The sequence below is a fragment of the Giraffa tippelskirchi genome, chromosome 10, assembly GCF_054371585.1.
Source record: "Giraffa tippelskirchi isolate mGirTip1 chromosome 10, T2T-mGirTip1v1.2.pri, whole genome shotgun sequence".
In the NCBI taxonomy this organism is placed as follows: Eukaryota; Metazoa; Chordata; class Mammalia; order Artiodactyla; family Giraffidae; genus Giraffa; species Giraffa tippelskirchi.
In genome coordinates this window covers 34818012-34840865 of record NC_137284.1, presented here as the reverse complement: position 1 = coordinate 34840865, position 22854 = coordinate 34818012, and the positions used below count along the sequence as shown (strand labels likewise).

Sequence of the window (22854 nt, the reverse complement as noted above, 5' to 3'; positions counted from 1 at the left end):
GGTCTCTCTAATTTTCTTGAAGAGATCTCTAGTCTTTCCCATTCTGTTATTTTCCTCTATTTCTTTGCATTTATCACTGAGGAAGGCTTTCTTATCTCTCCTTGCTATTCTTTGGAACTCTGCATTCAATGGGTATAGTTTTCCTTTTCTCCTTTGCTTTTTGCTTCTCTTCTTTTCCCAGCTATCTGTAAGGCCTCCTCAGTCAGCCATTTTGCTTGTTTGCATTTCTTTTCCATGGGGATGGTCTTCATCCCTGTCTTCTGTACAATGTCATGAACCTCCATCCATAGTTCATCAGGCACTCTGTCTATCAGATCTAGTCCCTTAAATCTATTTCTCACTTCCACTGTATAATCATAAGGGGTTTGATTTAGGTCATACCTGAATGGTCTCGTGGTTTTCCCTACTTTCTTCATTTAAGTCTGAATTTGGCAATAAGGAGTTCATGATCTGAGCCACAGTCAGCTCCTGGTCTTGTTTTTGCTGAGTGTATAGAGCTTCTCCATCTTTGGCTGCAAATAATTTAATCAATCTGATTTCAGTGTTTACCATCTGGTGATGTCCATGTGTAGTCTTCTCTTGTGTTGTTGGAAGAGGGTGTTTGCTATGACCAGTGCGTTCTCTTGGCAAAACTGTATTAGCCTTTGCCCTGCTTCATTCTGTCCTCCAAGGCCAAATTTGCCTGTTACTCTAGGTGTTTCTTGACTTCGTACTTTTGTATTCCAGTCCCCTATAATGCAGGTCAGGAAGCAACAGTTAGAACTGGACATGGAACAACAGACTGGTTCCAAATAGGAAAAGGAGTACGTCAAGGCTGTATATTATCACCCTGCTTATTTAACTTATATGCAGAGTACATCATGAGAAACGCTGGGCTGGAAGAAACACAAGCTGGAATCAAGATTGCCGGGAGAAATATCAATAACCTCAGATATGCAGATGACACCACCCTTATGGCAGAAAGTGAAGAAGAACTAAAGAGCCTCTTGATGAAGGTGAAGGAGGAGAGTGAAAAAGTTGGCTTAAAGCTCAACGTTCAGAAAACTAAGATCATGGCATCTGGTCCCATCACTTCATGGGAAATAGATGGGGAAACAGTGGAAACAGTGTCAGACTTAATTTTTTTGGGCTCCAAAATCACTGCTGATGGTGATTGCAGCCATGAAATTAAAAGACGCTTACTCCTTGGAAGGAAGGTTATGGCCAACCTAGATAGCATATTTAAAAGCAGAGACATTACTTTGCCAACAAAAGTCCATCTAGTCAAGGCTATGGTTTTTCCAGTGGTCATGTATGGATGGGAGAGTTGGACGGTGAAGAAAGCTGAGTGCCGAAGAATTGATGCTTTTGAACTGTGGTGTTGGAGAAGACTCTTGAGAGTCCCTTGGACTGCAAGGAGATCCAATCAATCCATCCTAAAAGAGATCAAGCCTGGGTGTTCATTGGAAGGTCTGATGTTGAAGCTGAAACTCCAATACTTTGGCCACCTCATGCGAAGAGTTGACTCATTGGAAAAGACCCTAATGCTGGGTAGGATTAGGGGCAGAAGGAGAAGGGGACAACAGAGGATGAGATGGTTGGGTGGCATAACCGACTCGATGGACATGGGTTTGGGTGGACTCCGGGATTTGGTGATGGACAGAGAGGCCTGCTGCTGCTGCTGCTGCTAAGTCGCTTCAGTCGTGTCCGACTCTGTGCAACCCCATAGACGGTAGCCCACGAGGCTCCGCTGTCCCTGGGATTCTCCAGGCAAGAACACTGGAGTGGGTTGCCATTTCCTTCTCCAGTGCGTGAAAGGGAAAAGTGAAAGTGAAGTAGCTCAGTCGTCCGACTCTTAGCGACCCCATGGACTGCAACCTACCAGGCTCCTCCGTCCATGGGATTTTCCAAGCAAGAGTACTGGAGTGGGGTGCCATTGCCTGGCGTGCTGCAATTCATGGGGTCGCAAAAAGTCGGACACGATTGAGCGACTGAACTGAACTGAACTGAACCCCTATAATGAAAAGGACATCTTTTTTGGGTGTTAGTTCTAAAAGGTCTTGTAGGTCTTAATAGAACCGTTCAACTTCAGCTTCTTCAGCGTAACTGGTCGGGGCATAGGTTTAGATTCCCATGATATTGAATGGTTTTCCTTGGAAACGAACAGAGATCATTCTGTCATTTTTGAGATTGCATCCAAGTACTACATTTCGGACTCTTTTGTTGACCATGATGGCTACTCCATTTCTTCTAAGGGATTTCTGCCCATAGTAGTAGCCATAATGATCATCTGAGTTAAATTCACCCATTCTAGTCCATCTTAGTTCACTGATTCCTAGAATGTCGACGTTCACTCTTGCCATCACCTGTTTGACCACTTCCAATTTGCCTTGATTCATGGACCTAACATTCCAGTTTCCTATGCAATATTACTCTTTACAGCATCGGACCTTGCTTCTATCACCAGTCACATCCACAACTGGGTATTGTTTTTGCTGTGGCTCCATTCCTTCATTCTTTCTGGGGTTATTTCTCCACTGATCTCCAGTAGCATATTGCACACCTACTGACCTGGGGAGTTCATCTTTCAGTGTCCTATCTGTTTGCCTTTTCATACTGTTTATGGGGTTCTCAAGGCAGGAATACTGAAGTGGTTTGCCATTCCCTTCTCCAGTGGACCACATACTGTCAGACCTCTCCACCATGACCCATCTGTCTTGGGTGACCCCACACGATATGGCTTAGTTTCATTGAGATAGACAAGGCTATGGTATGTGTGATCAGATTGGCTAGTTTTCTGTGATTATGGTTTCAGCATGTTTGCTCTCTGATGCCCTCCCGCAACACCTTCTGTCTTACTTGGGTTTCTCTTACCTTGGACATAGAGTATCTCTTCATGGCTGCTCCAGCAAAGCGCAGCTGCTGCTCCTTACCTTGGAGGAGGGGTATCTCCTCACCGCCGCTCCTCCTGACCTTGAACCTAGAGTAGCTTCTCTCGGCCCTCCTGCCCCCGTGCAGCCGCCGCTCCTTGGACATGGGGTAGCTCCTCTTGGCCACGCCATCTTCATTACTAACACCCTAGTCCAAGCCATGTCATCTCTCACCTAGGCTTCCTACAGTAATCTCCTAACTAGTTGCCCTGCTTCAACCTGTATCTCTGCTACAAGACCCTACAGTACAAGGACCAGTGAAATCTTTGGAAAAGGTTAAGTGGTTTATGTCACATTCCCAACCATCCCTCCCCCTCCAGGGAGCTTCCTGTTGCACTCAGAATGAAATCCCGACTCCTGGCTGTGACTGACTGAGCTGTGTGTGACCTGCCCCGTGGTCTGTTTCTTAGCCTTTTCTCCTTGACCATGCACCCAGCCTCATTGTTCTATTTTTGGTTCCTTGAACATGCCAAGTCCATTCTTCCTTTAGGCCTCTTTGTACTAGTTATTCCTTCAGCCCAAAATGCTCTTCCAGTTTTTTTTTTTTTTGGCTGCACTGGGTCTTCGTTAGGGCATGTGGGCTTAGTTGCCCCATGACATGTAGGATCTTAGGACCCCAACCAGGGATTGAACATGCGTCCCTTGCATTGGAAGGCAAATTCTTAACCATTTTGACCACCAGGGAAGCCCCTGTTCTTCCTATCTTCATGTGCTTGACTTTTTCTTATTCTAATCTTATTTTAAATAGAGCCAGCCCAGAGAGGCCTTCTCTAACAACTCACTCTAAAATTGCTGTCTGGGGATTTCCTTTGTGGTCCAGTGGTTAAGACTCTGTGCTTTCAATGCAGGGGGTATAATTCCGATATCTGGTCGGTGAATGAAGATCTCATATGCCACATGCTGCAGCCAAATAAAATAAAATTGCTGTCTGGATACACTCTGTCCTTTCCTTTTATTTTTGTTCTCTACTGGCAGTTACCACTATTTGGTATATTTCTTGTTTATTTATGTATATGCTCCTTTCCCCATTCATTCCTTGCTCTCTTTTCTGTTCGGCTAGGATGTATACTCTGTGAAGGGTGTGGGGAACTTTGTCTGCCTGTTCATCACTGTATCCTGAACTCCTGGGTCAGTGACTTGCACAAAGAATATGCTCACTAAAAATGTATGGGATGATGAATATGTTTTTCTCATCTATAGAATGCAGAGGGGAATACGTAGTTCTCAGAGTTGTTGAGGACTTGCATTATCAAATCTGATGATGCATCTAAAGTGAACGGCTCTGTGTCTAGCACCTTCTGCTTAATAAATAGAAGTGATATTATTTTTAAAGTAGCTGGCTCACTATAGACATTCAGCAAAAATTACTTCTCTTTTCTTGCAGTCTGGGTCCTGTGTAGTATTTTATATTGAAATAACCTGTACTCTGAACAAGGTAAAAAAATACTTCCCAATCAGCTTTTTTTTCCCCTAAAGAAAACATTTAAAACCTGCTGTTCAGTGATTACTCAACATCAGTTAGTTTAGAACCATTATTAATGTCACTTCTCCCTCCCCCTCCTCCAATACACACATAGACACTGCATTATAATAAGGTTTGGCTTTCCCCTGGGAAATTATCATTTTCTTTCTTCTTTTTGGTTATATGATCTTTGCCAATTAACTCTTCTCAGGATCAAAGTGTTTTGGGGTTTGGCTTCCTCATCCTGGGGTTTAGGTTCTCTGAAAACTATTCCTAGCTTTTGCATGTTCTGATCAATATTTCTTTTGCATTTATTTAATAACTGTTTACTCAGGATCTCCTGAGTGCCAGGCAGTGGGGATAGAGACAGAAATTCATAGGCGCCTCTGTCCTTAAGGTCTAGTGGGGGGAAGCAGGATCCTTGAGCCAGTGAGGATAATGAAGTATCTATGAAGGGAGTCTCATGGCAGACGGTGGAAGTGTAAAGGAGAAAGGGACTAATTCCCACGGGGGAGGGTGGAGGGGTCCAGAGCTGTGTGATTACTCACCAGCAACAAGGAGAGAATGGCCTCATGTGAGTAGAGATGTGGAGAGATGAACCTGCCTCAAGGGCCACACTCTGGGAGCTTGGCATGGCTGTGTGATCATCGTGGTGGTGGTAACTCAAAGGTCATGAGAAATGAAGCCAAAGAGATGAGCAGGGACTGGGTTATGGGTGGCTCTGTGTGCCCTGCTAGGGAATTTGAACTTTCCAACAATGACTTAATAAGATTTATAAGTACCTAAATTTTTCTTTTTACTTTTTATTTTGTATTGGGGTATAGCCAGTTAACAATGTTGTGATAGTTTCGGGCTGACAGTTAAGGGACTCAGGCATACACATACACGTATCCATTCCCCGCCAAATTCCCCTCCCATTAAGGTTGCCACATAGCATTAAGCAGAGTTCCAGGTATAAGCACCTGAGATTTATTGGGTGCCAGGCTCTCTTCTTCATGCTTTGTTGTATTAAATCTTTTCATCTGTAAAATAACCGCATGAAGTAGGTGCTGTTATTATCCCTATTTACAAATAAAGAAATGTGGGCACCGAGAGAAAAGGGAACTTGCCCACAGTCGCCCAACTCTTCAGGGCAGAGACAGGACTCAGACTTGGGCAGTTTCGCTCCTAGGTTTACCTCCTTCACCAGGGCCCTGCCCTTCCTCTCACAGAGGACTTGTGTGGGCAGCCGGGATCTCCGAGGAGTTTGAAATCTGGGAATGGCCTGGTTAGATTAGTTCTTTGGAAATATTAAATTAACATTGTAGTGGAGTAGTCGCATTGCATCTTGTCCACGGGTTCGTTTCCAAAAACTTCTAAGGCAAAGAATGCAATGTGACTTTTTACCTTGATGTAGGCAGTATCTGAATGAGGTTGGCTGTGTTCACAGTGGCATCTTATGTCTTCATCTGCCCAGACTAGCCTACCTTCTTTTCCCCAGCCTTGTGACAGAGGACAGAGGCTTGGCTAGACACACATGGAAGAGATGAATAGTCAGTTTGTCTCTAGGGGCCCTGTTGTTTGAAAAGCCCCAAAGTGTCACACTCCTGCAGAAACTGAGCTGGTCCATGAGGAAAGCAGACTCAGCCTCGGCTCCCTGTCTGCAGGGTCCACATTCAATGGGCAACGGAGCCCAGGTGTTGCTTACATAGCGATCCCTGTTTCTCTTCCTGGAGGGATCCTTGCTGGTGAGGTTGTCAGTTCGGTGTCAAGGAGGTTAAACATGCTGGATCAAGCAACCAGTTGGATTGGATCCCTTCAAGCTTTTCCTGATTTGAAAACTTAGTCCATTGTTATATCTATTATCTTTTCTTTTTTTAATTTTATTTTTAATTAAAAAAATTTTTATTTAGGCTGTGCTGGGTCTTTGTTGTGGCTCATGGGAGCTTCTGTAGTTAGTTGCAGTGTGAGGGACTTCTCTCTAATAGCAGAACACAGGCTCTCAAGCGCATGGGCTCAATAGTTGTCGTTCACGGGCTTCGTTGTTCAGCAGCATATGGGATCTTAGTTCCCCGACCAGGGATCAAACCCATGTCACTTCACTGGAAACTGGATTCTTAACCACTGGGCCACCAGGGAAGTCCCCCATTATCTTTTCCAAATCTGAGAAAATTCCTTCTAATTTACAACAATGTCAGCTTTAGTAGCACAGCACTCTCCATGCTCCTGGCTTATGGCTATTGATACAGGCCTAAGAAGGCTGAGCGCTGAAGAATTGATGCTTTTGAATCATGGTGTTGGAGAAGACTCTTCAGAGTCCCTTGGACAGCCAGGAGATCAAACCAGTCAGTCCTAAAGGAAATCAACCCTCAATATTCATTGGAAGGACTAATGCTGAAGCTCCAGTACTTTGGCCACCTGATTCGAAGAGATGACTCACTGGAAAAGACCCTGACGGTGCAAAAGATTGAGGGCAGGAGGAAAAGGGGGAGACAGAGGATGAGATGGTTGGGTGGCATCACTGACTCGATGGACGTGAGTTTGAGTCAACTCTGGAAGATAGTGAAGGACGGGGAAGCCTGGCATGCTGCAGTCCATGGGGTTGCAGAGTCAGACACACTTAGCAATGAACAACAACAACGCAGGCCTAAGCGTCTTCCACAGGTGTTAGGAACTTTGATCATTCCAGCTGTTCTGCCACCACGGTGTGAAATTGCTGTTTTCTGTTTACAGTCAGACATTGTATGAGGTCAGTTCTCTTGACAGCACTTGAAAAAACCCATCGGTATATGTTCCTACAGGTCTTTGTTATGTTCTCTGGTTTTAAAAATTGAAATGATTTTGTAACTACTTTGAAGGAAATCTTGTCATGATTACAGTGATCAAAACCAAACTAAATCATGTAGTGCTTAGGAAAAAGACACAGGGAGGAACACATCAAAATGCCGGCAGTGTTTGTGTTGCTTTTGGTAATTCCTTTTTCTATGTCTTCTACATTTTTAAAAAATGTGTCTATGGTATATGCAAAATGTTAAAACTTGTTTAAAAGGTGGGGAGGATGAAAATTAAAAAACAAAAAGCTCCCTGGGATCTCATAAACTAAATGCAATATATGTTCTTGCTTTGGAAATGCCCTTGTTCACATCTATGCTTATTTTTTATAGCTACAGTCCTGAAAAATGCAGCTTTGTGTATTCTTTTAGTTTTGTAGCCTATGTCCAACATTATTTCATGTTTCTACATAGTTTTCATAACTGGCATTTCTAATAGCTGCCCTGCATTCCATGATGTTGATGTTCCATACAACACTGCCTGAGCTGGACAACTGGGTTGTTTCCAGTTCTTTTAGACAAGATGTAATGAGCGTTTCTGTTCATATTGCACTTTGAGTTTGTTCCTTAAAGCGAATTTCCAGAAGTGAGTTCCCAGCATGGAGAGTTTGAATGCAGTTGTCGCTTTTGGTTTGTACCTGTAGGAAGATTCTGCTTTCAGAAGAGCTAATTAAATGTGGATGGTCACTAGCCGATTATGTGTCTACCTGTTCCATGTTTCCCTTACCAGTATTGAGTCCCTATATTTTAATAAAGTGTATTATTTCTAAATAAGTCATGTTTATTGAAGAAAGTTTAGAAAAGATATAAATAGATCAGGAGGAAAATAATCTATAATCCCACCACTTAGAGGAAGCATGTTTAAAATGTATTTTCTTCCACATATATGTTTCATAATGTTACATCATGTGGTTCCATGTAACCATTTCTCCATTGTTGGATATAGGCTTTATGTTTTTGGGGACTATTCTAAGTAATACTGGAATGAACTTTGTGTGCTACTGTGAATAAATCTGTGTGTACATCTTGGAATCATTCCTTAGGAAAACTCCCAGAAGCAAAATTTCTAGATCAAAGACTGTGGATGTTGTTAAGGCTTTTGATAAATATTGAAGGCCTGCTAGTGAGGACAGTATTTCCTTGTTACACTTAACCTGGTTAGACGTCACTGGCTGGGTGAGAGGTGACAAGGGCTGGAGCCAGGCTGATGCGTTAGAGACAAAGGGGCGGCAGAGGGGGGTATTCAGGCTACATTTCTTTCTTTCTTTCTTCTTCTTTTTTTCAATTTTATTTATTTATTTTTGGCTGCACTGCATTGCTTTTGTGCAGGCTTTATCTGGTTGTGGCGAGCAGGAGGCTGCTCTTTTGCTGTGGTGTTCGGGCTTCTCATGGCCGTGGCGCCTCTCATGGAGCAGAGGCTCTGGGCGCACGGACTTCAGTTGCAGCGTAGGAGCTCAGTAGTTGTGGCACAGGCCTGACTTGCTCTGAGGCACGTGGGATCTTCCCAGATTGGGAATCGAACCTGTGTCCCCTGCATTGGCAAGTAGATTCTTATCTACTGCACCACCAGAGAAGCCCCAGGCTGCATTTCTGACAGCACATCAGCAGGCCTTGCCGACAAATGGCTTATGGTTTGCTCTGTGTGTGTGTGTGTGTGTGTGTGTGTGTGTGTGTGTGTGTGTGGTGTTGGGGATAGACTGGAGGAGAATTTTTACCCCATCTTCCATGTAGGAATTTGCAAGGATACAGATAAGGGTCTTCCCTGGGGGCATGGATGGTAAAGAATCCTCCTGCATTGCAGGAAACCTGGGTTCCATCCCTGGGTTGGGAAGATCCCCTGGAGAAGGGAATGGCAACCCACTACAGTAGTCTTCTTGCCTGGAGAATTCCATGAAGGAGCCTGGCGGGCTATAGCCTATGGGATCGCAAAGAGTCAGACACAACTGAGCAACTAACACACATACAGATAAGATAATTTTTAGAACAGCAAACCTGAGGCGTTCTATAGATGTAAAAGGTTATTGATAGTAACAGTCACCAAGAAATCTCACCCCACAAGCCTGTTTCAAGGATGAAATAGGCTGATGTGTATAAAGCATCTATGCTCTAGACAAATAGTCCTTCTTCTGTGTTAACAGGGGACCTGGCAAGGTCTTGGGAGATAAAACTTGGGAGAACTGCTACATTTTATCCTCCTCCATTTGAGTTACAGAGCATGTGGACACTTGCTTCCCTTTTTCCTTTTCTCCTGTTTCCAGTGAGGAGGGAATCTGTTTAACAGCTGAGGGTAGGGTCCAGCCTGGAGTGACAGGGAAGGAGATACCCCCATCCCTGGTCTGCCTTGGGTCCCTAAGGCAGAAGGAAGTGGCTGGGGCTGAAGCTCTGACCTCTGGCCGCCTGGCCAGGCCGCACTGAATCTCAGCCTGGGGGAGGAGCCTAAGGATGCTGATAATGAGGCCCTTCCGGCCCAGCCAAACAGGAGCAGGAAAGCTTCTGCGGAGGAAAGATTAGACACAATCCCTGATTTACAGAACGTGGAGAACAGACCTTCCCCGCATCCCCAGAGCTTTGGCGGGTAGTATTGTTTATTGTTGGAGGAGGACTACAGGGGGAGCCTGGCAGGCTTGTGCAGAAGGCGGAAACAGCAAGTGGGGTCTGGGAAGGCGTTTTCTTAGATCAGTGCAACAAACATGTTTTGCAGTCAGAAGCTCCCCATCTTGGAAAGGGATTAATGAGTGGAAGGGTATCTTCCTTCTCCCCGGGAGACAATGGGCCTGAACCACCCAGTGTATCCAAGACTCTTCGGCAAGCACCTGTGCCCAGGTGCTGTGGTGCAAAACAAATTAGCTCTGCCAGGGGAGTGCGCGGGAGGCCCAAGTGGGTGGGGGGCAGCCCGCTGCCTCTTCTCCCTTCTCTGTGGGAAGACACATCTGGGCCCAGGGCAGTGACGCCTTCTCACAGCGGAAAGTGAAAGAGCGTTGTTTACTTAAGCAGTATCTGTGAACTGTTCTCGTGACATGCCGTTCCTTGGATTACTTTTCACTTTCCTTATGCCTCTGGATTCCCAAATCCATTTTGTATTTCGAGGAAAGAGGAAAATATGGAAGATAATGTGTATGAAGAATAAGATAAAATATCTTACTGTCTTGCCTTTGAAAATAATACTGTGGAGATCTCAGGCCTACTTTGTTTTTTATCTTTATTTGTCATGTGTCTCAAAAAATATTCTTGGGACTCCCTGGTGGTCCAGTGACTGCGACTCTGTGCTTCCAAAGCTGATGGCCCAGGTTGGATCCCTGGTCAGGGAACTAAATTCCATGTGCTGCAACTAAACATCCTGCATGCTGCAAGGAAGACCTGGAGCAGCCCCCACCCCCCTCCCCCAAAAATCTCAGAGGCTGCTTTTTTTTTTCTTTTTCCTCCCTTTTATTGGGTTCATAATACCCCTCCCAAGTTGGAAATGCAAGCAAACCCAGGGCTGCTTTTGATCTCCCTTCCATCCATGGGTCCCTGCCAACCTCCGGGTGGTTAGGCCCCAGCTTTGCCCAGTGGGGATTTATATTTGCAGACTTTATTTGTCCTGGCAGCAGCTCTGATTTAGAGTCCAGGGACCCAAGTGTCTCTTCTGACTCTGTTGCTTGCACGTTGTGCAGCTTGAGGCAAGTCACTCTTCGTCCTTTCAAAGGCCATTTCTGTAAAATGAGGAGAAGGAGACAGGTTCCTTCTGCCTCCTCAGGAAGGTTCTGTGTCAGCACAGTGAGAGCAGTTTCTGAGCGGCAGTACATGATCCTCATGGGGGAGAGTTTTGTTTTTATTAGTGACACAAATAGCCTATCATTCTACCCGTTGGATTTGGCTGTCACACACACGATGGATACTTGGTTTTAAAGGAATTTGGCGTGAAAGAATGAGCCCACCATGTAGAAAGACATGGTTTAATATACACCATGAACTGGAAAAGGCAACTCCAGAACCTGGGTGGGACATTCCTTAAAGGGTCTCTGTCACAGTAAGGGGTGTAGCAGGGCAAAGAGAAAACAGAAAGAGACCGACAGAGCACCTCAAATAGATATTTTTTAAAAGGGCTCCTTTCACTGTATTAGGATAGCTACCTTGTCTTTTAAGCACTATTGTAAGATTGAATGAAAGGGCAGAGTATAATTTTCTTTTTTTTAAATATTTATTTGTCTGCACTGGATCTTAGTTACAGCATGTGGGACCTAGTTCCCTGACCGGGAATCAAACCTAGGCCCCCTGCCTTGGAAGTGTGGAGTTTTAACTACTGGACCATCAGGGAAGTCCCTATAATTTATTAAGAGTTGGACGTTATCTTCTTTCCCAAAAAGAGCTAGATACTACAGTCTCTCCAAAAGCAAACACTGTACTAATTTTCTTTTGTAGTTTTTCTGGATATATTTTATGCAGGTGTGCTGGGCTGTGCTAAGTCACTTCAGTCATGTCCGACTCTTTGCGACCCTGTGAACTGTAGCCCATCAGGCTCCTCTGTACCTAGGATTCTCCAGGCAAGAATACTAGAGTGGGTTGCCATGCCCTCCTGCAGTGGATCTTCAGGGATTGAACCCACAGTCTCTTACGTCTCCTACATTACAGGTGGATTCTTTACCACTAGTGCCACCTGGGAACCCCATGCAGATGCAGTTAATTAATTATTTGCCCTCCTTTCATACTACGGGCTTCCCCAGTGGCTCAGTGGTAAAGAATCTGCCTGCAATGCAGGAGACTCTGGAAACATGGGTTTGATCCCTCAGTCAGGAAGATCCCCTGGAGGAGGAAATGGCAACTCACTCCAGTATTCTTGCCAGGAAAATCCCATGGACAGAGGAGCCTGGTGGGCTACAGTCCATGGGGTCGCAAAGAATCAGACATGACTGGGCAACTGAGCACAACAATAGCTTTTCACACTATGCACACTATTCTCCACCTTGCTTCTTTCACTTAATATGTTTTGCAGATGTCCTTAGTGGGCTGCGTGGAATTTTGGTGTATAGTTTTCACAGTCTGTACAACTATTTTCCTGCTGATGGAGTTAGGCTGATTTCCTATTTGCTATTATAAATATTGTTGTAATATATCCCACTCCATGTGTCTTTGCACATATGTATCAGTATCAGTGTAGGATAAATTCCTTGAAGTAGAATTGTTGAGTCAGAGGGATTATAATAGTCTTTTTAGCTTTCAGTCAATATAGCCTGCTACAGAAATTGCGTTGGTTTACCTCCCACCAGCAGTATACAGGTGCCCCATTTCTCTATACTTTGTCCAATACAGAGTGAACGTTGCCAATGTGATATGAAAAATGGCCTCTGATTACAAATTCACTGTAGTTTTATCATAAATTATAATTTATAAATTCATTATAGCTTGAATTTACTCATGAGTGAGGCTGATTTTTTTTTTTTTAATGTAAGTACCATTTTAATTTCTTCTGATAAACTGTCTGCTCATGTCTTTTACCCTTTTTTTCTATTGGGTTATTCATCTTTTCTTATTGATTTATAAGAAATTAGCCCTTAGTTATATGCATTTCAGATATTTTAGTTCATCTTTGTTTTATGATGCAGAATTTTAAAAAATTAGTCAAATGGGTCAGTATCTTTATTTTATGGCTTTGATTTTGTGCAATTCTTAGAAAGCCTTCCTCACTTTAAGATTTATGTATTTATGTATATCATGCTTTCTTCAGCACTTCTAACACTTCTAGTACTTGCATGTTTTCATTTTTAAAAATCCAAATCTCTAATCCATCTGGAATTTATTTCAGTAAGAGGAGTGAGACAGGATTCCAACTTAATTTTTTCACAGAAAAACATGGGTTTTAAATCCTGGCACTTTAGCTCATTAGCTGTGTAATTTTAAACAAATAAGTTAACCTCTCTGAACCTCAGTTTCTTTATCTGTGGAGTAGGAATAATAATGCCTACCTAGTGAGGCTGTTGAAAAGGTTAAATAAGATTATGTATGGAAACAGAATAGTTCCTGGCACATAGTTAAGTGTTCAAATCATGGTCCAAATACCCAGGAACCTGGGAAAACAGAGGGTGTTCCCACAAGGGGAGAAGTTTGAGGTACGTGGGATACAGAGGTCACCTTGCAACTCGCCAGTGTGTGACTTAGGGTGAATCACTTAAACCCTTGGTTTCCTCACCTGCATAATGAATGATAAGAACCAGTTCTTGTGGCAAGGTCCAGATTAGATCATGTCTGTGAAAGCATTTAGTCAACTGTAAAGGGCCATAATGAAAATGCTGGAGATTATGGCCTGATGAATGAGAAGCCGCCACGGCACAGGTGGGTGTTTGCCGTCCCTGGCCGGGGAGAATAATTAACTTGCAATAACCTGAAATTAGCAGCTGATGTAAAGCAAGTGAGCTTGCAGTACTTGATTATAGTAATGTTTAGTAATTGCCTTCTAGTAATTAAGCAATAATGAGCTTCCTGAGACAGAACCTTGTTAGAGCAAAAGACAGATCAAACCCTTCCAGTTCAACGCACGCTCCTTGAACACAGCCAGGGGAGTATGCAGACACGAGTACCTCGTTGAAGTGTGGTCCTTGTCTTTAAGAACAGATGGGAGGAGCCGTAGACGTGTAGGGCACAGCCCCCTCCAGCAGACAGAGCACATGTGGAGATAAACTTGGAGGAAGGTCCACAGTGCCCTGTGATTGTCCAGGAGGGAGAGAACCACTTGCTCAGCCCTGTGTGTCCGTCTGCACCCAGTCCCTGCAGTCCGGCCCAGACTGAAGAGCCCTAGCTCAGTAATGCTTTCCTCAGATGTTGCTTGTTGCCTTTTTCTGTTCCTCATTTGGTTGTTTTGGATTCATCAGTCTCATATCTTGTTTCTCAGGCCCTACCCATCTTCCTCTATAGCTGGGGCTGTGTCTAGGGTCCCTGTTTCTCCTAGACCTAATGAGTCCAATTTTTCCCGGGGTAGGAGTTGCTAGACAAAGTATAGGCTGCCCGGTTAAATTTGAATTGCAGATAAACAACTAATAACTTTATAGTAGCAATATAAGTATGTTCTATGCAAATTGGGGTTATACTTATCTACTAAAAATTATTTATATGTCCCATGTAATATTTGGAGCAAACATACTGAAATTTATTTGTTGCTATCTGAAATTGAAATTTAACTGGGTCTCTTACTCCTTCCCTCTTCCCTCCCATCCTTCCCTCCTCCCTCCCTCCATCCCTCCTTCTAAAACCCTATCTGAACAGCCCTGATTTCAAATGCTATAAAATAGCATTTACCATACTCATGTTTCATGAAGTCCAAGTAGCAAGGGATAGTAAAAAGTATTAATCTTAGAAAAGATTTTTCAGCTAAAATCATGTTTGGTAAATCCTGGATTAAACAGTTAACCAGTTTTCTTCATTGTGGAAAAAGTTTCAGAACCTTTTAAGTCTCCAACTGTTGCAGGAAGGAGGACCCGAAACTGAGCTCTTGTCTAACACTCGGAAATGAATTGTCCAAGGAGACACATTTGCTGACAAAGCAAGAGATTTTATTGGGAAAGGGCACCCGGGCGGAGAGCAGCAGAATAAGGGGACCCAGGAGAACAGCTCTGTCTCATGGCTTGCAGTTTCGGCTTTTATGGTGCTGGGATTAGTTTCCGGGTTGTCCTTAGCCAATCATTCTGACTCAGAGTGCTTCCTGGTGGTGCCCGCCTTGTTCAGCCAAGATGGATTCAATCAGTGTGCTTCCCCTAACACAGCCCTGGATTATGTATTTAGTGTTTCTCGAAGTTATGTCACTGTCCTCCCCCTCCCACTTCCTGCGTCTTTAGGTCATGGGAGCAAATGTTGAGTGAATGCTGCTGGGCCTTCTGGGTGTCTGTTCTATTTGCAGACCATGAATTCAGATTTGGGGTTTTGGAAAAACAGCCCTCAGTGTGTAGCAGCTCAGTCGTGTCCGACTCTTTGCAATCCTATGGAGTGTACGTAGCCCGCCAGGCTCCTCTGTCCATGGGAGTTTGCAGGCAAGAATTCTGGAGTGGGTTGCCATTTCCTTCTCCAAGCCCTCTGTAGAAAATAAAGATTTTGTATAATATTATGATTCTGTTTTTGTTTTAAAAATCTGTAAATTAAAAAATAAACACATTGATGTGAGAATATATATATTAAAAAAGCTAGAAGATTGTAGAACAAGTTATTAACTGTATTGTCCCCAGGAGGGGGTGTGGGTAGGGAAAGAGATTTTTCCTGGTGGACTTTCTTTCCTTCTTGTTTGACTATATGCTCTGCAATCAGTATATATGACTCCTGACTGAGGGTTAGGGATAAAAAAAAAATTTGATTATTATATTTTTGAAAACATTTGATTATCGTATATTTGTTTACATACTGCTTTTCTGTTTATTTCCTGATTTGCCTCTCAAGCAACTCAGTGATGTAGGTTCTAATGTTGTTGTTTAGTCAGTAAGTTGTGTCCGACTCTTTGCGACCCCATGGACTGTTGCCCTCCAGGCTCCTCTGTCCATGGAATTCTCCAGGCAAGAATACTGTAATGGGTTGCCATTTCCTTCTCCGGGGAAATCTTCTGGACCCAGGGATTGAACCCACATCTCCTGCTTGGCAGGCAGATTCTTTACCATTGAGCCACCAGGGAAGCCTCATAAATAAATCCCCGCTTTATGAATGAGGAAACTTTACACAGCTCTTTTGCTGACCCAGGCCTCTCGCTTTCCTGAAACACTCATGCTGCCTTTTTGGGTTAGTGAAAGGGCGGCATGTGCGCTGTTGGGGAGGGGCTCTCCTGGGGAGGGGCCATGGCTCCTGTTCACTCACCCCCTCAGTTTATAGAGCAAGGTTGAGACCTTGAATGGGAGAAGGACCGGCATGAGACATAGGGCTTTTGAACAAGGACAAATCCCCCAAATATCATTTTCTTTGGCAGGGGCTAGGGGACAGAAGGCAGGGCAGGGATCTGGCCCCGTGTTCACCAGAAGCCTTGACTTTTATCGGTTGTGCTGAGCCCAAAAGAGCAAGGGGAGAATGTTCTGATGTACAGCAGTGAATACAGTTTGTTTTGTTTTTTGAAAAAGTCACTTTGATAAGTGCTTTTGTGTTGCCAAGGTCACATTGCTTAGAATGTTTTTTTTTCTTTTAAGCTTTTCACAGTACATCTTGTTTCCTTATCTTTTAAAAAATATATATTTAGACATTATTTATTTATTTATTTTTGATTGTGCTGGTTCTTAATTGCTGCGTGGGCTTTTTTCTTGTTGCAGAGAGTGGGGGCTTCTCATTCCAGTGGCTTCTCTTGTTGTGGAGCATGGGCTCTAGGGCCTGCTGGCTTCAGTAGTTGCAGCAGATGGGCTCAGTAGTCGTGGGTCCCCGGCTCTTGAACACAGGCTCAATAGTTGTGGCGCACAGGTTTAGTTGCTCTGAGGCATGTGAGATCTTCCCCAACCAGAGATCGAACCCATGTCTCCTGCACTGGCAGGGGAATTCTTTCCCATGGAGCCACCAGGGAAGCCCCTCCTTATCTTTTTTAAACTCATTTTTTTTCTTTTCCTCATCTGTTTTTCCTTTTTTGAATTTTATGTACATATCCCCTTCCTTAGAGCTATTGCGGTGTTTATGGTATTTGAGGCTTGGCTTGTTTATCTGAACAGTGTTCCTGTTTATCCCTTGTGCCGATACTTGGTTACAGGACAAACTGAATGCTGGATGTGGTTTGCAGGGGAAAGTCTGGATCCAGCTCTGAAAAGAGACCTGGGTGCGGAGGGTGGAGCAGTGCTTGGCATCAGTATGCGGCCCTTTCAGCATGTACGTGCTGCTCCCAAGCATGGAGGTTCCCGAACACTGCAGTTCAGAGAGGCCTGGGGGTCCATTCAGCTTAGCTTCCAGTCCTCATGACAGTTACAGCAGCGCTGTCCACCAAAGGCAGAGGGCAGTAGCATTCTACTTCGGAAGGAGCTGGAATTAGGAGTTAGATGCATCTGGCTTTGAATCCTGGTCTTAAGACTAACTAACTGTGTGACTTTAGAATAACCTCTCTGTACCTTAGTTAGAAAAGGCAGAGGAACCAGAGATCTAATTGCTAACATCTGTTGAATCATAGAAAAACAAGAGAGTTCCAGTAAAACATCTGCTTCATTGACTCTGCTAAAGCCTTTGACTGGGTGGATCACAGCAAACCGTGGAAAATTCTTCAAGAGATGGGAATACCAGACCACCTTACCTGCCTCCTGCAAAACCTGTATGCAGGTCAAGAAGCAACAGCTAGAACTGGACATGGAGCAACAGACTGGTTCCAAATTGGGAAAGGAGTATGTCAAGGCTGTATATTGTCGCCTTGCTTATTTAACTAATATGCAGAGTACATCATGAGAAGTGCTGAGCTGGATGAAGCACAAGCTGGAATCAAGATTGCCAGGAGAAATATCAATAACCTCAGATATGCAGATGACACCACCCTTATGGCAGAGAGTGAAGAGGAACTAAAGAGCCTCTTGATGAAGGTGAAAGAGGAAAGTGAAAAAGCTGGCTTAAAACTCAACATTCAAAAAACGAAGATTATGGCATCCGGTCCCATCACTTCAGGAGAAGGAAATGGCAACCCACTCCAGTGTTCTTGCATGGAGAATCCTAGGGACGGTGGAGCCTGGTGGGCTGCTGTCTATGGGGTCGCACAGAGTTGGACACGACTGAAGCGACTTAGCAGCAGCCCATCACTTCATGGCAAATAGAAGAGGAAACAATAAAAACAGTGACAGACTTCATTTTCTTGGGCTGCAAACTCACTGCAGATGGTAACTGCAGCCATGAAATTAAAAGACGCTTGCTCCTTGGAAGAAAAACTGTGACCAACCTAGACAACATATTAAAAAGTAGAGATAACTACTTTGCTGACAAAGGTCCGTCTAGTCAAAGCTATGGTTTTTCTAGTAGTCATGTATTGATATGAGAATTGGACTATAAAGAAGGCTGAGCACTGAAGAATTGATGCTTTTGAACCGTGGTGTTGGAGAAGACTCCTGAGAGTCCCTTGGACTGCAAGGAGATCCAACCAGTCCATCCTAAAGGAGATCAGTCCTGGGTGTTCATTGGAAGGACTGATGTTGAAGCTGAAATTCCAATACTTTGGCCACCTGATGCGAAGAGCTGACTCACTGAAAAAGACCCTGATGCTGTGAAAGATTGGAGGCAGGAGAAGGGGACAACAGAGGATGAGATGGTTGAAGGGCATCACCAACTCAATGGACATGAATTTGGACAAACTCCAGGAGATAGTGAAGGACAGGGAAGCCTGGTGTGCTGCAGTCCACAGGTTGCAAAGAATCAGACAAGACTGAGTGACTGAACAACACAGCAAGTTAGGGATGGTCATAATAGTACCTACCTCATACGAGCAGCAGCATACGTTGTGGGACTTCCCAGGTGGCGCTAGTGGTAAAGAATCCGCCTGTAATGCAGGAGAACCAGGTTTGATCCCTGGATTGGGAAGATCCCCAGGAGGAGAGCATGGCAACCTACCCCAGTATTCTTGCCTGGAGAATCCTGTGGACAGAAGAGCCTGGTGGGCTACAGTCCATGGGGTCACACAGAGTGAAGTGACGTAGTATACACATACGTTGTGAGGAGTAAATGAGCAAATACATGTAGAAGAATACCTGGCACGTACAAAACATTGAAGGGAAGAAAATGGCAACCCATTCCAGTATTCTCGCCTGGGAAATCCCATGGACAGAGGAGCCTGGCAGGCTATACAATCCATGGGGTCACAAAGAGTCAGACACAACTGAGAGACTAGACAGCAGTAGCCAGAAACGCTGAATTACAAGAGAAGCCACTGCAATTAGCAACCTGCGCACCCCAAATGGAGAGTAGCCCCGGAAACTAGAGAAAGCCTGCCTGCAGCCACAAAGACCCAGCACCGCCAAAAACAAATTTTTAACAATTTTAACAAGAGAAACATGGAATAAGTGTCAGCTATTATTAACAATAATAGAACATACAATTCCTAGAATTGTGCTTGGCCAGGAGCATATCTTGCGACGTATTTGCTCCAGACAAGATGTGACTTTTGTTGTTGGTTTTGGGGACCGGGTGTAACTGACAACTTCTGAGTGGACTCCCCTTCCTGGGACGCTGTGTCACCACGTGGCGGTTGGTGATGCTTGAGCCGTTCCGTTACTTCCCAAATAGAAAGACTTCCTCAGAACGCAGTTTCCAGACAGTCTTGTGAGCTTTTCACCCAGCAGTATGTCTTCTATTAAAAATGAAACAGTAACCAAAGCCAGTTCCCAGGAGTTTACAGGCCAGTGTTCACCACGGGCAGTCTGCATTTTTAAAGGGACCAAACACTTTCCCTCTCAGAGGTTTATTCAAAAAAAAAAAAAACACAACCATTCAATGGAGCACTGAAGTAATTTCTTACAGAAAGGAATGGGACCTTCGCTTTTAGTCTGTGGCTGGCTCCAGGTGGTTACTGCCTGCGGCTTGACTGTGAGCATGACTCTGGCCAAGTAACTTCATCTTCTTTCCCTGAAGGTGCATAATTTGGGCTCTGCTGACCTTCTCTTAGGAGCCCTGTATCTCAGCCCTTTATTTTTGGACATTCTCCTCTTGATCCTGCTTTGTTTCTTTGACCTCTACCCAAGATGGAGAAATCTATGTGTCGCAAATGATCTGAGCACAGAAAAAGCACATGACCCAGGGCCGTGTTCTCTTTCATTGACTTATGAAGCATGAGTTGTGGTCTGTGTGTGAGCCACATGGCCGCACCTCTTCCGGCTCTCCTTGCACCTAACCCTGAGATTTCTTTTCTTTTCGCTTTTAACAGCTTTCTTGAGTTTTAAGCCCTGCATTTTTAGCTGGCGTCCGATCTTGATTCTTATCTAAACTGCTCCAGTGCGGTAGAAAGAATTTTGGATTTGAACCCAGAGGGGAAAAGAAAAGGAAAATCACATTCATCGAGTCTTGCCGTCGTCATTCGATTTGTCAGGTTTTTCTGAAGTTGCTAGTATGAGCCGGGCATTGTGAAAGGCACTCTGGGGTGCTGCTCCAGGCAATGTGGGTGCTGGACCCAGGCTATCTGGCTTTGAATTTCAGCTCCATCAGCTCTTTAAGTGGGACCTTAATGACTTCTTATCCTGTGTGTCAGTGTCCCGATCTGTCAAGTTAGGATGCTAATAGTGTCTACCTGATAGGAGTATTGTGAGGATTAAATGAGTTAGTAATATGAGGTGATGGTGATGGCGGTGGTGGCGGCGAAGACAATGATGACAGCGAAGACAATGATGACAGCAATGGTGATGGTGGGGAGGGACTAGGATCAGGGCTCAACCAGACAAACACTTCAGTGCTATCATGCTGCTCACAGTCGTGTATGCACATGCATGCGTGTGCTAAGGGATGCACTTGGAACGTGAGACAGATAAAAATAAATAAGTACAGTAAAACTTGGTGAGAGGGGACAGGGAGGCTCCTTTTGATGGCATGTATATCTTCTGGACTTGAACTATGGCTGTTATCTTTATGCTTGGACTACCCTCAGTTTACTCACCTGTAAACTAGGTCACATAAAACACCCGCCTCATAGACTTATAAAAAGAAATGGAAATAGACATAAAGCGCCAAGTATGGTGCCTGACATATAGTGAGTTGAGTGACCATTTATGGACCCAGATTCTTGATGGAGAGATACTTTTCTTCCGCTGTCCCAGGGAACAGAGCCTGAATGCCCTGGGCCTCCACCTGCATGTTGGCTTGGCTGTCAGTCGTCTTTCCGAGGATCCTTGGAATCCACATAGAAATCACCCTTGTACACATGGAAATCCCCTGGCTCCTTCTCAGGTCGCTTCGCAGTGGCCTCTCCCCCCATCCCTGCACCCTGCAGCCCTCAGCCCTTGGAGCTCCAGGGGGCAGGTGGGCGTGACACTGGGCTGCCTCCCCCCTCCGCCCCCCGGGCCCCCTGGCCCCCTTGTGCTCACTGATCCTCCTTTACCTCTCCCTCCAGAGTCTGTCAGGCTTGTTTGGCCTTCACCTTGTGAAATGAGCTCTGCTCCTGGTGTTTTGAATTGTGACTAAGTTCATTATTGCTCTTTAGCTTTTCTCATGCTGATCTCAAGGGCAGAGACGTTTCATCTCTGTATTTCCTATGATGACTGTTTTTATTGTTTAGTCGCTAAGTCTTGTCTGACTCTTGCAACTTCACGGACGGTAGCCTGCCAGATTTCCTCTGATTTCCCAGGCAAGAAGACTGGAGTGGGCTGCCATTCCCTTCTCCAGGGAACCTTCCCAACCCAGGGATCAAACTCGCATCTCCTGCTTGGCAGGCAGATTCCCTACCACTGAGCCACCAGGGAAGTCCAAGTAACTAGCACAGTACAATAGTAGGTACTGCATTGTTTTTACCACGATGGGGTTTTATGGGTACCAAGGCTCTTTTACATGGTCTTCTTTTTTCCTTTAAGTCTTCATAACAGTTCTCTGAAGGAGACAAAGCAGGTAGTCTTTTTAGCACAGTCGAGAAACTAAGGCCTTTACTTCACCCATAGGCTCATTAGTTAATTATTTAATTCTACAGAGTAGATATTGACTAACTGTAACTCTGTCCCATGGGCTAGGAAAATAGAGCTGAAAGACATCATCCTTTCCCTCAAAGATGAGGCAGACATCAGAACAAAGAATTGTATGAAGTTTTAGGACAGAGGAACGATGAACGTGTTTATTTGGGGAAGATGAGCAGAAAACTTAGAGAGAAAGAGATGCTTCCATCAGTCCCTAAAGGACTAACTTCCAAACATAGAAAGGTTAAGGATTGTTTTTTATATACACTTGATTCCCTACAGTGACAAGTACTCAATAAACATTTATAATATGAAAACACACACGTAAACACACAAAGTGATCAAGAGGGCTTCCCAGGCAGAGGAAATACCAGTACATAGCCCAGGGGAATGAGAAGAACAGCACTTTGAGAGGTGCTGTAGCATCTGCAAGGCTGGCAGGAGGTGAATAGCAACAGCGTGGTGGTTGAGGGGAAGATGGCAGCATCTCCCGCCTGGTAGGAGAGTCCTGGTAGGTCCTCCAGGACTTGCATGAGACTGAAAGCTTCCTCCCTCCGTTCAGGCTCCCAGTCTCTAGCCCTTCCTCTCAGAGGCACTCACAGCATCTGCATAAACCACCTTTCAGCTTTGCATGGGCTCTGCTTCGCTCCGCTTTCTTGCACCCCCAGCTTGTCTGCTCAGAGATTCATAATCTCCTTTTTGCGGCTAATAGAAAACAGCTGATCACAGGAGCGACCTGCGACCTGACTGCTTGGAAGAATAAAGGTTACCAGGTGAAAGGACGCCTGTGTCATTTGCTCTCTGTGGTTGTGAGGGGACCGGGAAGGAATAAAGGCCGTCTGTGACCACACACCTGTGTTCCTCTCTGGCTGGCAGGGTCACTGGAGGGGAGCGTTAAATTGCTCCTCCGATGAGTCAGCCCCGTGGTTCCCGGGGAGACGGGCTGGCGCAGCTTGAGCTCTGTGGGCAAGTCTGACCAGGCCCATCTCACTCGTGCCTGTGTTTGCCTTGCAGCTGTGTAAATGAGTATGGAAGATTATGATTTCCTGTTTAAAATTGTTTTAATCGGCAATGCTGGTGTGGGGAAGACGTGCCTAGTCCGACGGTTCACTCAGGTAAGAACTCTGGAGTCTGGG

General features: G+C 44.8%; 1 protein-coding gene across 5 annotated transcripts in view; it reads left to right on the top strand.

The window, feature by feature from the left end:
• RAB30 (RAB30, member RAS oncogene family) overlaps positions 1-22854 on the top strand; it is a 100670-nt gene that overhangs the window by 55719 nt on the left and 22097 nt on the right. For 2 of the 5 annotated variants that reach the window (XM_081536905.1, XM_081536909.1), the window contains exon 2: positions 22733-22833. In XM_081536905.1, coding sequence (XP_081393031.1) covers positions 22741-22833 — 93 coding nt within the window. In that variant the 5' untranslated portion in view covers positions 22733-22740. Of the gene's footprint in view, positions 1-22164; positions 22230-22312; positions 22492-22732; positions 22834-22854 lie in introns of those variants that run through there. The other 3 variants (XM_081536907.1, XM_081536908.1, XM_081536906.1) reach the window with 3 other exon arrangements.